The sequence below is a fragment of the Dasypus novemcinctus genome, chromosome 21 (genome assembly GCF_030445035.2).
Source record: "Dasypus novemcinctus isolate mDasNov1 chromosome 21, mDasNov1.1.hap2, whole genome shotgun sequence".
Lineage (NCBI taxonomy): Eukaryota > Metazoa > Chordata > Mammalia > Cingulata > Dasypodidae > Dasypus > Dasypus novemcinctus.
Window position 1 is genome coordinate 66,851,809 of NC_080693.1, and position 12,582 is coordinate 66,864,390.

Genomic DNA, 12,582 nt, shown 5'->3' on the forward strand with positions numbered 1-12,582 from the left:
TTTTTTTGGCTTTGGTACTAGGGTAATGTAGGCATCATGGAAGGAGTTAGGCAATGTTCCTTCTGTTTCGATTTTTTGGAAGAGTTTCAGCAGGATTGGTGTTCTTTCCGGAATGTTTTGTAGAATTCACCTGTGAAGCCATCTGGCCCTGGGCTCTTCTTAGTTGGGAGGTTTTTAGTGACTGATTCTATCTCTTTACTTGTGATTGGTTTGTTCAGATCATCAATTTTGTCTTCGTCAATATAGGCTGCTTATGTGTTTCTAGGAATTTGTCCATTTCCTCTGAATTGTCATTTTTTTTGGAATATAGTTTTTCAAAGTATCCTCTTATGATACTCTTTATTTCTGTGGGGTCAGTGGTGATATCTCCTTTCTAATTTCTTATTTTGTGTATTTGCATCTTCTCTCTTTTTTTCTTTGTTAGTCTCGCTAATGGTTTGTCAATTGTATTGATCTTCTCAAAAAACCAACTCTTGGTTTTGTTTATCTTTTCCAGTGATTTCTTATTTTCTATTTCACTTAGTTCTGCTCTTATCTTTGTCATTTCCTTCTTCTTCTTTGTGTTGGATTACTTTGTTGTTTTTTTCCTAATTCTTCCAAATGTGCAGTTAGTTCTTCAATTTTTGCTCTTTCTTCTTTTTTGATGTATGAATTTATGGCTATAAATTTCCCTCTCAGCACTGCTTTTGCTGCATCCGTTAGTTTTGGTATGTTGTGTTATCATTATCATTTGTTTCAAGGTAGTCATTGATTTCTTTTGAGATTTCCTCTTTGACCCACTGTTTTTCTAAGAGTGTGCTGTTTAATTTCCATATCTTGGTGTGAAATCTGGGCCTCTGGCCCTTGCAGATTTCCAGCCTCACTCCACTGTGGTCAGAGATATTATTTTGTATGATTTCGATCTTTCTGAATTCATTAAGCCTTTCTTTGTGGCCCAGCATATGGTCTATCTTGGAGAATGATCCATGTGCACTTGAGAAAAATGTATATCCTACTGTGTTTGGGTGTAATGATCTGTATATGTCTATTAGATCCAGCTCCTCTAATATACTGTTCAAATATTTTGTTTCTTTAGTGATTCTCTTTTGAGATGTTCTGTCTAGAGTTGATAGTGGTGTATTAAAATCCCCCACTATAATTGTAGATGCATCTATTCTTTCACTTAGTTTTTCCAGCATTTGCCTCATGTATTTAGAGGCGCCCTTGTTAGGAGCATAAATATTTATGATTGTTCGTTCTTCTTGACAGATTGTCCCTTTCACTAATATGTAATATCCTTCTTTGTCTCTCACAATTGTTTTGCATTTAAAGTCTATTTTGTCTGATATTAATATAGCTACTCCTGCCTTTTTTTGGTTATTGTTTGCTTGTAAGATTGTTTTCCAACCATTCACTTTCAGCCTCCATGAGTCTCTGGGTCTAAGATGTGTCTCTTGTAGACAGCATATAGATGGGTCATATTTCCTTATCCAATGTCCCAGTCTGAATCTTTTTTTTTTTTTTTTTTAAAGATTTATTTATTTATTTAATTTCCCCTCCTCCCCTGGTTGTCTGTTCTTGGTGTCTATTTGCTGCGTCTTGTTTCTTTGTCCGCTTCTGTTGTCGTCAGCGGCACGGGAAGTGTGGGCGGCGCCATTCCTGGGCAGGCTGCTCTTTATTTTCACGCTGGGCGGCTTTCCTCACTGGCGCACTCCTTGCGCGTGGGGCTCCCCCACGCGGGGGACACCCTTGCGTGGCACGGCACTCCTTGCGCGCATCAGCACTGTGCATGGCCAGCTCCACACGGGTCAAGGAGGCCCGGGGTTTGAACCGCGGACCTCCCATATGGTAGACGGACGCCCTAACCACTGGGCCAAAGTCCGTTTCCCCAGTCTGAATCTTTTGATAGGTGAGTTTAATCCGTTGACATTCAGTGTTATTACTTTAAGAAATTATTTATGTTAGCCATATTTTGATTGGACTTGTGTTTGTCATATTTTGTTTGTTTTTTTCTTCTCTTTTTGTCTTTTTTGTTACTCTTACACTCTCCTCCAACTCTGCCTGTCCTGTTTTTTCCTTTCTTCCTGCAGAACTCCCTTTAGAATTTCTTGAAGGGGAGGTTTCTTGTTGGCATACTCTTTCAATTTCTGTTTATCTGTGAATACTTTGAACTCTCCATCATTTTTGAATGCTAATTTAGCTGGATAGAGTATTCTTGGTTGGAAATTTTTTTCTTTTGGTACGTTGACTATATCATACCACTGCCTTCTTGCCTCCATGGTTTCAGATGAGAAATCAGCACTTAATCTTATGGAGCTTCCCTTGTATGTGATGGTTTTCTTTTCTCTTGCTGCTTTTAGAATTTTCTCTTTGTCTTGAGTGTTGGATAATTTGACAAGTATATGTCTTGGGGTGGGCCTGTTGAGGTTTATGATGATGTTTGGGGTGTGTTGTGCTTCTTGGATATGTACATCTGTCTCTTTCAGTAGATTTGGGAAGTTTTCAGGCATTATTTCCTGCAACACTCCTTCTGACCCCTTTCCCTTCTCTTCTCCTCCTGGGATGCCTATAATATGTATGTTTGTGCATTTTGTATTTTCATTCAGGTCCCTGAGTCCTAGCTGGATTTTTTCTATCTTTTTATCGATCTCTTCTACTATCTGTTTGATTTCTGATGTACTGTCTTCCACATCACTAATTCTCTCCTCTGCCTCTTCTAATCTGCTGTTATTTGCTGCGAGTGTATTTTTGATTTATTGAACTGTGGTGTTCATTCCCATCATATCTGTTATCTTTTTGCGTATGTCTGCAATTTCCCCTCCAAGTATTATCTTCATATTGTTAACCTCTTCCTTTACTTCATTAAATTTGTCTGTGATATATGTTCTGAGATCTTTAATTACTTGTGCGAAGTTCTGCTCCCCTTCCTGGTTTTTAGTTTGTTCATTGGATTCAGCCATGTTTTCCTGATTACTGGTTTATTTTGTAGATTTTTGTTGCTGTCTGGTCATCATTTTATCTTGACAGGTTTAATCAGTTCCTTAGCTTCTTTGTCTAGTCTTGGGGATTAATTAGCTGTTGTTTTTGCATAAATGGTATATCTTCTCTTTGTCACTTTGTTCTTCTTATTCTAATTTCTTATTACTGGCTGAGTTCACTCTGAAGGAAAGTATTAGGACCAGGGAAAGGCAATTGTGTAAGAAAGGAAAATGTGTAAAGTAGTATTGGTAATAAATGATAACAGAGCCACAATATGAGATCTGGGAGGATGGATATTAGATTCATGTAAGTTGTGTAGAGTTATAGCAGTGGGTAGACTACCTATAAAGAGGTAGTCAACTGAATATGGGAGGAATATGGTATGAATTAAAAAGCTAGTGTTTTTGTGAGAGAGGGAAAGAGAAAAGAAAGGCAATAGTTTCAAGAGTGGATAATAAGACAGAAAACAAAACAAAGGTATTAGAAATTAAGAGTTAGACAATTTGGGGATCAAAGAAAGGGAGGTGGAATATAGGAGAGACAGTAGATGATGGAGGATATCAAGATGTGGGGGAAAGGGGATAGTGTAGGTAGCCAAAATCAATTCACACAGAAATGAGGCAACAGAGGATGAGGAAACCCAGCAAATGAGAGGTGTTCCCTGTAGCACCTATTGTATAATTAAAATAAAATAAGAAGAAAATGAGGGACAAGAGAGAAAAAAAAAAAGAGAGAAGAAAGAAAGAAAAAAGGGGGGTGGGTAAAGGGAGGGGAACAAGTAAGGAAAAGAAAAAAAGATATAGAACAACCACAACAGCAACAACAAAAAAACCCCCTAAATAACTGAAAGAAAAAAAAAAGACCTTGGGGGATACAATGGGAGAAAAGACTAGGAGATAATGCAGTGTTAGCAATCAGGACAATAAAAAATAAAAAATAAAACAAAACAAAAAAAACAAAAAAGAAAAACACAAACGTTGAGGGCTAGGACATTCAAGGACCTCAGACGAACCTCAGGGCATGGTGGATTCAGGGATGGAAAGTCTGTGATATTGCAGACTCAAGAGGTGTGAGTCTCTGGGGTGTGGGCCACCAGGGTTTAGGGGACACAGACGTGGCAACCTCAAATCTGGTTAACAGGGAGCCTGGGAGCACCGCAGTGCAACACAGCCTTCAGGGATCCCCACACCTGGGTGCCAGCCCTATGGGGGAGGTCACATCCGCAAACTCTGACCTATGTGTCAGAAACCTGCAATTCACCGTCTCACTAGGGTCTCTTCTGGGGCTGTATCACCAATTCGACTTCAGGACACCTCCCGCCCTGTAAGCCCCCGAAACAGCCACCTGGGGGCACCTCTACACTGCAGCCAATTTAATGACGCTGCAGATCAGTAGCCAGGCCCAGGGGGTGGGGCTCCAGCCAGAAGTGCCGATATCAGTGTCCGAAACCGAAATTCCCACGTCTCACAAAATATTCCCCTAATTGGCTTCCAGACATCTCCCACCCTGCCAGCCCCTGAAACAGCCTCCTGATGACATCTCTTTATTGTGAGAGATTTAAGGCCGCTGCCGATCGGCAGCCGGCCTTGGTGGCGGGGCTCTAGCCGGAAGCGCTATTATTTGTGTCCGCAATCAAAAAGTCCCCGCCTCACAATCGGTCTGCGAAGGCCTCCTGCCCTGTTAGCCCCCCAATAGCCCACTCAGGGCTTATGAATTCCCCAGTACCGCAGAGCCTCCAGGAATCGCCGCCGCGGTGCCAGTGCCGCGGCTCCACCCACCCCAGGAGGGAGCATCTGGTGCGCAGCCCCCAACTCTGTGTAATAGAGCCTCAATTTTATCTTATACACAGATTTTCTCTGTTACCTTCCCACAAAATCGATGTCCAGATACCTCCTGCTCTGCAAAATCTCAAAACAGCCTGGTCCCAAAGAATTTCTAATGCTGCCCAGCCGCTTCTTTGCAGGAGAGATTATCAGTTGCACTCATTCAACCACCTTCTTGCCCTGCCCCCCCCCCCCCAGTTTAGATCTTAATCCTATTACTAAAGAGAAAGCCACAGCATGAAACCCATGAAAGAAGCCAGAAGTCAATCCAACCTGGAGGATAAAGGAGAAGATATTGCCATGTGACAAAGAGCCAAGGACCAAGGATGACTGACAGCCAGCACCAGAACACCACAGTCTCTAGGGAGAAAGCATCACCATGCTGATGCTTTGATTTTGGATTTCTTCTAGCCTCAAACCTTCCATTGTTTAAGCCACCCCCAACCCATTGTGTGGTATTTGTTTTAGCAGCTGTGGAACTAATACACCAGACTTTCCAAGTTGCTGGATGAAATAACTAAAGAAAAGTATTAGTAAAGGACAAAGTGAAAAATGGTATCTCTCTTTCAACATAAGTCCTGAGAAGAACTTTGTGTTTGTACTAGAAGTAAGGGCTGCCAAGAACCAAATCAATACTTTAGCCATTCTAACATTCCTACAAGCCTAAGACTTAGAGAAAGTAGTTTTCTTGGCCTAATCCTCTACCATAAAAAAAGTTTTTGTCATCATTACATATAAATTTTTGGTTGATTCAATAAAATTGTGCATGGAATCTAGTTTTTAATTGAGCTGCTTTGTCTTTTTACAATATTGCTCATATCCTAATTATGAATTTTCTTACAGCTAATGGGAAGGTTGACCTCAATACGTTGATGGAGGCAGTGGAAACTATTACAGGTTAATTAGAAGTTACTAAAAATTGCTTAATTACTCTTGCCTTTAAGTAATTTAAATTTTAAGTTACTATTGCCTTAATTCTTTATAATGAATTATTTTTATACAGTCCCATCATTCCTTCATTCCCTTGCTATCTGTCACTTTTCTTTTGTATTAATGAAGTAGTTGATGTAATTGCCTAAAATCGTACCTTAGAGTTTTGCATTATAGCACTAAAATTTCAGGGCAATGGTGATAGCAAATTCTTTCATTTATGGAATTCTTTCCCAACAATAGTAACTATTTCTGATTTTGAAAGTCAAAATTAAAATTAGCAAAGCAAATGATAGACCAAACTTTTACAAAGGCAATGATTCTCTTATCATTTAGACATTAGAAGAATAGTATCCTGAAAAAATATTTGGATCACATATTTATAATACCCTAATTTGTATCATGTAAAATACATCATATGTCTATCATTTTACTAAGAGTGAGGGAAAAATTCTATGACAATCATTGATAATGTTGGACAATTCTCAGAATGTTTCTCTCCTACAATTATGATAGCCGAAGCTGAATAGACATCAATAATTTTTTCATGTTTTTGGAGATATGAGTCTTTTCTCAATATATCATATACCTATCTACCACCAATTTGATTGTGTTGAAGGGGAAGAGATTGATGTCAGTGATGTGGAAAATGTTCTGGAAAAAATAGGAGTAACATTCACAGACAAAGATCATGTGGAGTTGGAAAAAAATTTGCCAGTTAATGGTAAGCATTTAAGATATCAATATGGGATTGCAAGAATTATAAACTCACTTGTTTTGTTTGTGACAACTTGTGTACATATTCTAATTTGATAGCATAGAAAGAAATAGTTTGAAAAATCATTTGAAATGAATTATCAAATACATATATGCATATGTATATGTGTGTATATAAAATAATGTAAAGATACATTCTAATTTGTTAACATGAGTTATATGGAAACGTCTATCTATAGCTGTAGGGGCTGATAAGAAAGAGAGAAAAAGGGTAGGAAGGGATTCAAGAGAAAAAAAGGCATAAGAAAAGAAGGCTAGACTATAAAAGCACACCTATGTATGATATAATCCAATTTGTACATTTATATAAACTTATGAAGTTTTATGATTATAAACAGTTTTTTTAAAAAGCGGTTTTTTAAAAGTAAAATGAATGATTCAGTTTTACCTTAAAAGGAAATCTACTAAATATTTTTTAGTTTGTAATTCAACTTCTTCGTTAGTCACAAATACTGCCATCATGATTAAGAATTAGCTTTTGTAACCCATTTATTCCAGACAGAGGGAATTCTAAAGGCAAACTGGAAATTATGTAAAAGTGCAGAAAAAGTAAATTATGTAGAAATGAATATTAAAATAGGAGAGTGCTAAAGCTTTGTAGATTGCCAGCATAACATTTTTTAGATGCCTACAGTAGATTAGAGTGGCGACCTCCTTTTTAAAACTGTTAAGGTAAATTGGAAATTTTCTAGGACAAAGTGCAAATCCCTTTTACCTTAAATTATACTGTTTGCTGCCTTGCTAAACTCAACATCACTTGTGCATGATCTAATTTATTTGTTTCTTGTAGCTAATAGAAAAGTCTACATGAATAGATTAATGGATGCTTTGAAATCTCTTAAAGGTAAGTGAAAAGCATAATGAAAAGCCAAATGAACCTGAGAGACATATACATATACTATTTCCTAGATATTAAATTGTGAATCTTGCCAAAATGCTGAAATACTGATGCCATTCCTGGTTTCCAATAAAAGTTGGCTGTTAACAAATTACATTGGATTTTAAAAGATTTTCTCCGATTTGGCAGAAAAGAAAATAAAGTATTCTGGACAGTGATACTATGGGAAAATTGTTCAGGGAATTTAGTTGGGAGTTGTTCAACTAATCTGGAAAGTTAAACAAATATGAACCATTTGATTGATGAAAAGTATTCTCTTCCTTTCCCCCTTGCTATGAACTGTTAAACAGTGGCATAACCTCTTGTTACATGTGTGCTGTATAAGCCTGTCACCAAGATTCAACTAAGGAAAGAGGTTCTGTTTTTAATCCATTATAGAGTCAAAATTTGTACTCTGGGGCCTTGATCTTCCTGCTGAAAATGATAACCATAATACCCAGAAATTAAGAACTTTGCTTCCATCAGATTTTGCTCACATTCTTCTCATTTTCCCAAGTGGGGACTATTGATGTCAGTAAACTGGACTCCGTTTTGAGAAACATGGGATTGAATCTCACAGAAAAAGAAATGAAGAATCTGAAATCAAACCTGCCCATTAATGGTGAGCTCTATTTAAGATCTTTTTAAACTCCCCGGGAAGATATGGGATTTTGCACAAGTATCAATGAATCAACCCACCCTTAGATGTTTATTTGGCATAGGTAGACATTTAGAAAAAAGTATAAAAGAATCCAGAAAGCCATTAAAGATTAATTGTTATGTTTTACAGTTTTCACCAGTTTAGGACATACTTTATTTCACTTGAATCCTAAGCAGGGGAAGAGAGTTTGTTCAGACTCACTACCAGATCTGGCAAAATTAGGGGAAGAATTTAAATTTGAGGACAGAACACAGTGCAAATACAATGGAATAGAGTTAGAGAAAAAAATACAAAATGACAATGAGAAGGAAATAATAGTTAAAGTAGGGAATGATTTAAATGCTGCCAAATATCTGTTAAAATTTTCATTTCCCCTACTATTAATCCTCCTTCATCCAGTCAATTACCGATAGCCAAGAAGACAGAACAGGACAGGAAAAATAGCAAGTCTGGTACATATCTTCTTTTCTATGGAGCTATAACAGGACCCCTGTAAACTATCATAAAGTCAAGGGCGATAAAAGAGTTAGACAAATGTGCAAGTCATATTCCGCTCCTAAAGCTGCAAGATTTCCCCCATGGGATAAGCTCCATGATCCAAGTGCTATTACTTTTGGGCTTGAATTGCTGAACTGAAGACATACTCAGATGAGAATTGAATCACAAAGTAGTTCCATCCCAAGTGAACAAAACAATGTTAAACCAGGAAAATAACTTGAGCTAAGAAGTACATGTCTAAAACCTGCTCATTTCATTATTTACCAGTTTGGTTCATTGTTGCCATTGAGTACTGTACAAATGTGTAAGATATATATTAATCTAGAATATATTTTTATAAAGGTATCCATTTGTTTTCAACACTATACTATTTGATAGTTACTATTCCTTTATTATGTTTTAAAATATAATATTTGGAAATACAAAATTATGTTTTATAGAATATTCATGTTTTATAAAGAATAAAACCTAATTTCTCTATGCAACCTTATTACTAGAATATGACCAATAACTTATACTGCCACATGTGTTCTCCACCATCTAATCCCTTTGGCACCACTTGCAAGTAAACAACTACCATGAATTTTGAGTTTGTAATCCCCTTGCTTTAAAAAAAATTTTATCATGTGTATATGTGTTCCGAAGCAATATTTTTAATAGATTTGCTTGTGTTGTGAGTTTTATAAGAATATTATTTTACAATGTATTACAAATGTTTTTTATCTTAATTCCTCAGTAATATGTTTCTAAAATGTATCTATGTTGTTGCAAGCAGCCATGATAATGTATTTTCATGCCTGTAAAAGATTCCACTCTGGAAGTAATCCAGTTTATTTATACCTTTTATCATCAATGGCCATTTAAACTGCTTTCAGTTTTTCACTATTACAAATAATCCTGCCAAATAGCAATTGTATACATACCTCCTGCCTCCTGCCTCCTGGTATGCATATCAAAGATTCCCACTAGAATATATATATATTCACACACACACTTCTAGAATTGATGGATCATAGGATAGGCATAGGATAGGATGTAATCACCTTTACAAAGATAATGCCTAACTGCCATTCACCAATTCATCAGCAGTATTTAAGAGTTCATGTTGATTTATACCCTTTACTATAATTGTGTATAAGTATGTATGCCTATTTTTTTCATTTTTTAAATTACCTACAAAGTTTACAGGGAAAAAAAAAAACCAATGCTGAATATATAGAATGCCGACTTAAGACTTTTTAGGAGCAGAGGGTTTTATTGCTACAGTTCAAAGAATAAAATTTATATATGTGAAAGCCAAGATAGGCACATTTTAAGTTAAATGGCACCCTTGTTTAAAACTTTTGTCCTGCTATTGGATTTTCAGGTTTATGTTAAATGAAATTTAAAAGATTGCTCGTGAAATAATTTAAACCTTTTCAAAACCGTCTTATAAACAGGTAAAAACCCACCTCCAGTACTTTAAAATATTTACAGCAGTCCCAGTAGTTTGATTTTAATGACTCTAATGGTACACTAAAGCAAAATGTTAATTATAGGGAAACCATATGTGTGAGGGGGGATAGATGGAATTCTGTACTTTCTGCATTTTTTCTGTAAGCCTAAAACTCCTCTAATAGAAAAAGAAACTGAAAAAGTAAAGCACAAGCAAAATAAAGAAGAAGAAATGAAAAAACAAATGAAACTTCATCAAATAAAAATCTTTTGTCCTTGAAAGGATACCATTTTTTTCTAAAAGCCAGTTTCAAAGGGTTACAATACTATAGAATTCTATTTACATAACACTTTTGAAATGACAAAACTTTAGAAATGAAGAACAGCAGTTAAGGATAGGGAGAGAGGGTGGAGTGGAGGCAGGAGGGAGATGGGTGTAATTATAAAAGGACAGAAGCATCCTGTGTTGGCCCTCTTCATCATCTTGACTACCTGTAGATACTCAAACTTACATTGGTCATAAAATTATATAGAATTTAATAGACACACAGACATATACATGAGTACAAGTAAACCTAAGGAAATTTTAATAATATTCATGGGTTTTTATCAATGTGAGTATCTTGTTTGTGATACTATACCATAATTTTATAAGATCTTGCCATTGGGGAAAACTTGGCAAAATGTATAGGGCATCTCACTACATTATCCCTTAAAGCTACATTTGAATCTACAATTCTCAGTAAAAATTCAAAACAATATATTAAATTGAAAGTAACATAATTATATAAAATCTATTAGAGTCTATGCAGTATGATAACAAAAAAGAAATTCTGGTGTCAAGGAATTATCTTCAAAGTAATTAAAATTGTTCATGTAACCCAAAAAGGAATAAATAAATGTCTGGTTTATAAAAATAAAATGCCAAGTGAGTACTCATTCATAAAAAGCATATTGCTAAAATTCAAATGAAACATTACTGATGTAACTCCTGCATTAGTGCCTGATATAAAATAGAAAATTCTTCAAAGTCTAAAGCTTCATAAGTAGACTATTGAAAAGAAGTGACTTTTGAATGTTATCCCTAGACTGTTGTAGGTTTGATGTCTTTTAGTATAATAAAATCACAGTTATATTGTTGAAATTTTATTTTTCGTATTTAGCTACTCTCATTTTCATGAAGAGGATAAAAGTAGGGAACATTCTGTGGTAAATAAAAGTTGCTGGAATCCATTCCTCTGTTTCACATTTTTTCTAAGTCTCATAGTCTGTTTTTTTCTTATTGTTTGCCTTTATTCTTCCAGCAGAAGGGAAAGTTGCAATGAAAAAATTGGGGGAAGGCATAGAAGCTTTTGTAGGTGAGTTAGAAGATATTATAAAATTAAAATCTCATGATTTACAGCTGTACATTTTAAAAACAGTATTTTCCTAGTATTCTATTCCTGATTTGTAAATTTTTGCCTTTTACAAAACATTTCTAATAAAACACTTGCTTCAAATATCTTAGATTTCTTTTATATAAAGTAATGAAATTTCTATAGCTTACTAACAACTTTTAAGTTCTCCAGAGTTTTTGACTAAAAATATCACTTGAACATTCTTTATGAATTCCAAAATCAGAATAGATCATTAACAAAAAGATAAGTCTTTTTAATTGTCACTTTGAAGAGTAAATCACATAATTCGGAAAAAAAATTTAAAATACACAGTACTCTCTTATAAGATGTTAAATGAGTTGATTCCGATACCCTAATTAGCCAGACAGTTATTAGTTACTGGAGTAAAATTTATTTGGCTCTACTTAGATTTAGCCTCAGATTAGAGAATCATACTTCTCAGGATTTTATAATATATATATTTGATATATGATCCCTCTTTGATTCTGTGTGTTTATGTGTATGTGTATCTTACTATGCCTTTGATTTTCCTCAAATTAGTAAGAAACTTTTTTAGACATCACTGTTTATTACATGAAATGATTACTTATTCAACATACTTCTTGAATGACAGGTTTCTCATTTTTTCAAAGGACCAAAGGTTGATGTGCGTTATTTACAGGATATTCTGAACAATACGGGGATTGATCTAACAGATAAAGAACAAATGACGCTGCTGAAAACACTGCCAGCTGATGGTGAGCCATAGAGATGCTGATGTTCCCTGCTAGAGAGATTAGTTTTATGCTACTGTGGGGGCACTTTTTTAACTCTCTCTGTTTAGCGTTTTAAAAAATACCATAAAAAATACAAATAATTAGAAAATGTAAGTTTTAAGTTATATAAATGCACCGTCATACTTTTGAACTCTATGTCAGGTCATCAGGGCTAGCAAATGTTTTGATGTCATCCCCTCTAGCCAATGACACAACTCTCATAAGAAATAAAATGAGAGAAAGTGAGGGGTGAAAGTTTTTTTGAATGACTGAACAGAAAATGTCAAGAAAGGATCATCAGTATAATGGTGACCAATAACAATTGCCTCAGGTGTTAAAAATTGCATAATTTATTACACCAAAATCATTTTTCTTCCTGTGCTCCATTTTTTTACTAGAGATAAGAATACAGATATTCAATAAATAATAATTATTTCTGAAGTTATGAAATATATGTACTATCTTTATGAAC

General features: G+C 35.4%; 1 protein-coding gene across 1 annotated transcript in view; it reads left to right on the forward strand.

The window, feature by feature from the left end:
- The window catches only part of LOC111760565 (uncharacterized), a 187,817-nt gene that overhangs the window by 125,890 nt on the left and 49,345 nt on the right, over positions 1–12,582 (forward strand). The window contains exons 23-28 of the mRNA XM_071210908.1: positions 5,625–5,678; positions 6,331–6,435; positions 7,279–7,332; positions 7,883–7,987; positions 11,263–11,316; positions 11,988–12,092. Of these exons, the coding sequence (XP_071067009.1) occupies positions 5,625–5,678; positions 6,331–6,435; positions 7,279–7,332; positions 7,883–7,987; positions 11,263–11,316; positions 11,988–12,092 (477 nt within the window). The remainder of the gene's footprint in view (positions 1–5,624; positions 5,679–6,330; positions 6,436–7,278; positions 7,333–7,882; positions 7,988–11,262; positions 11,317–11,987; positions 12,093–12,582) is intronic.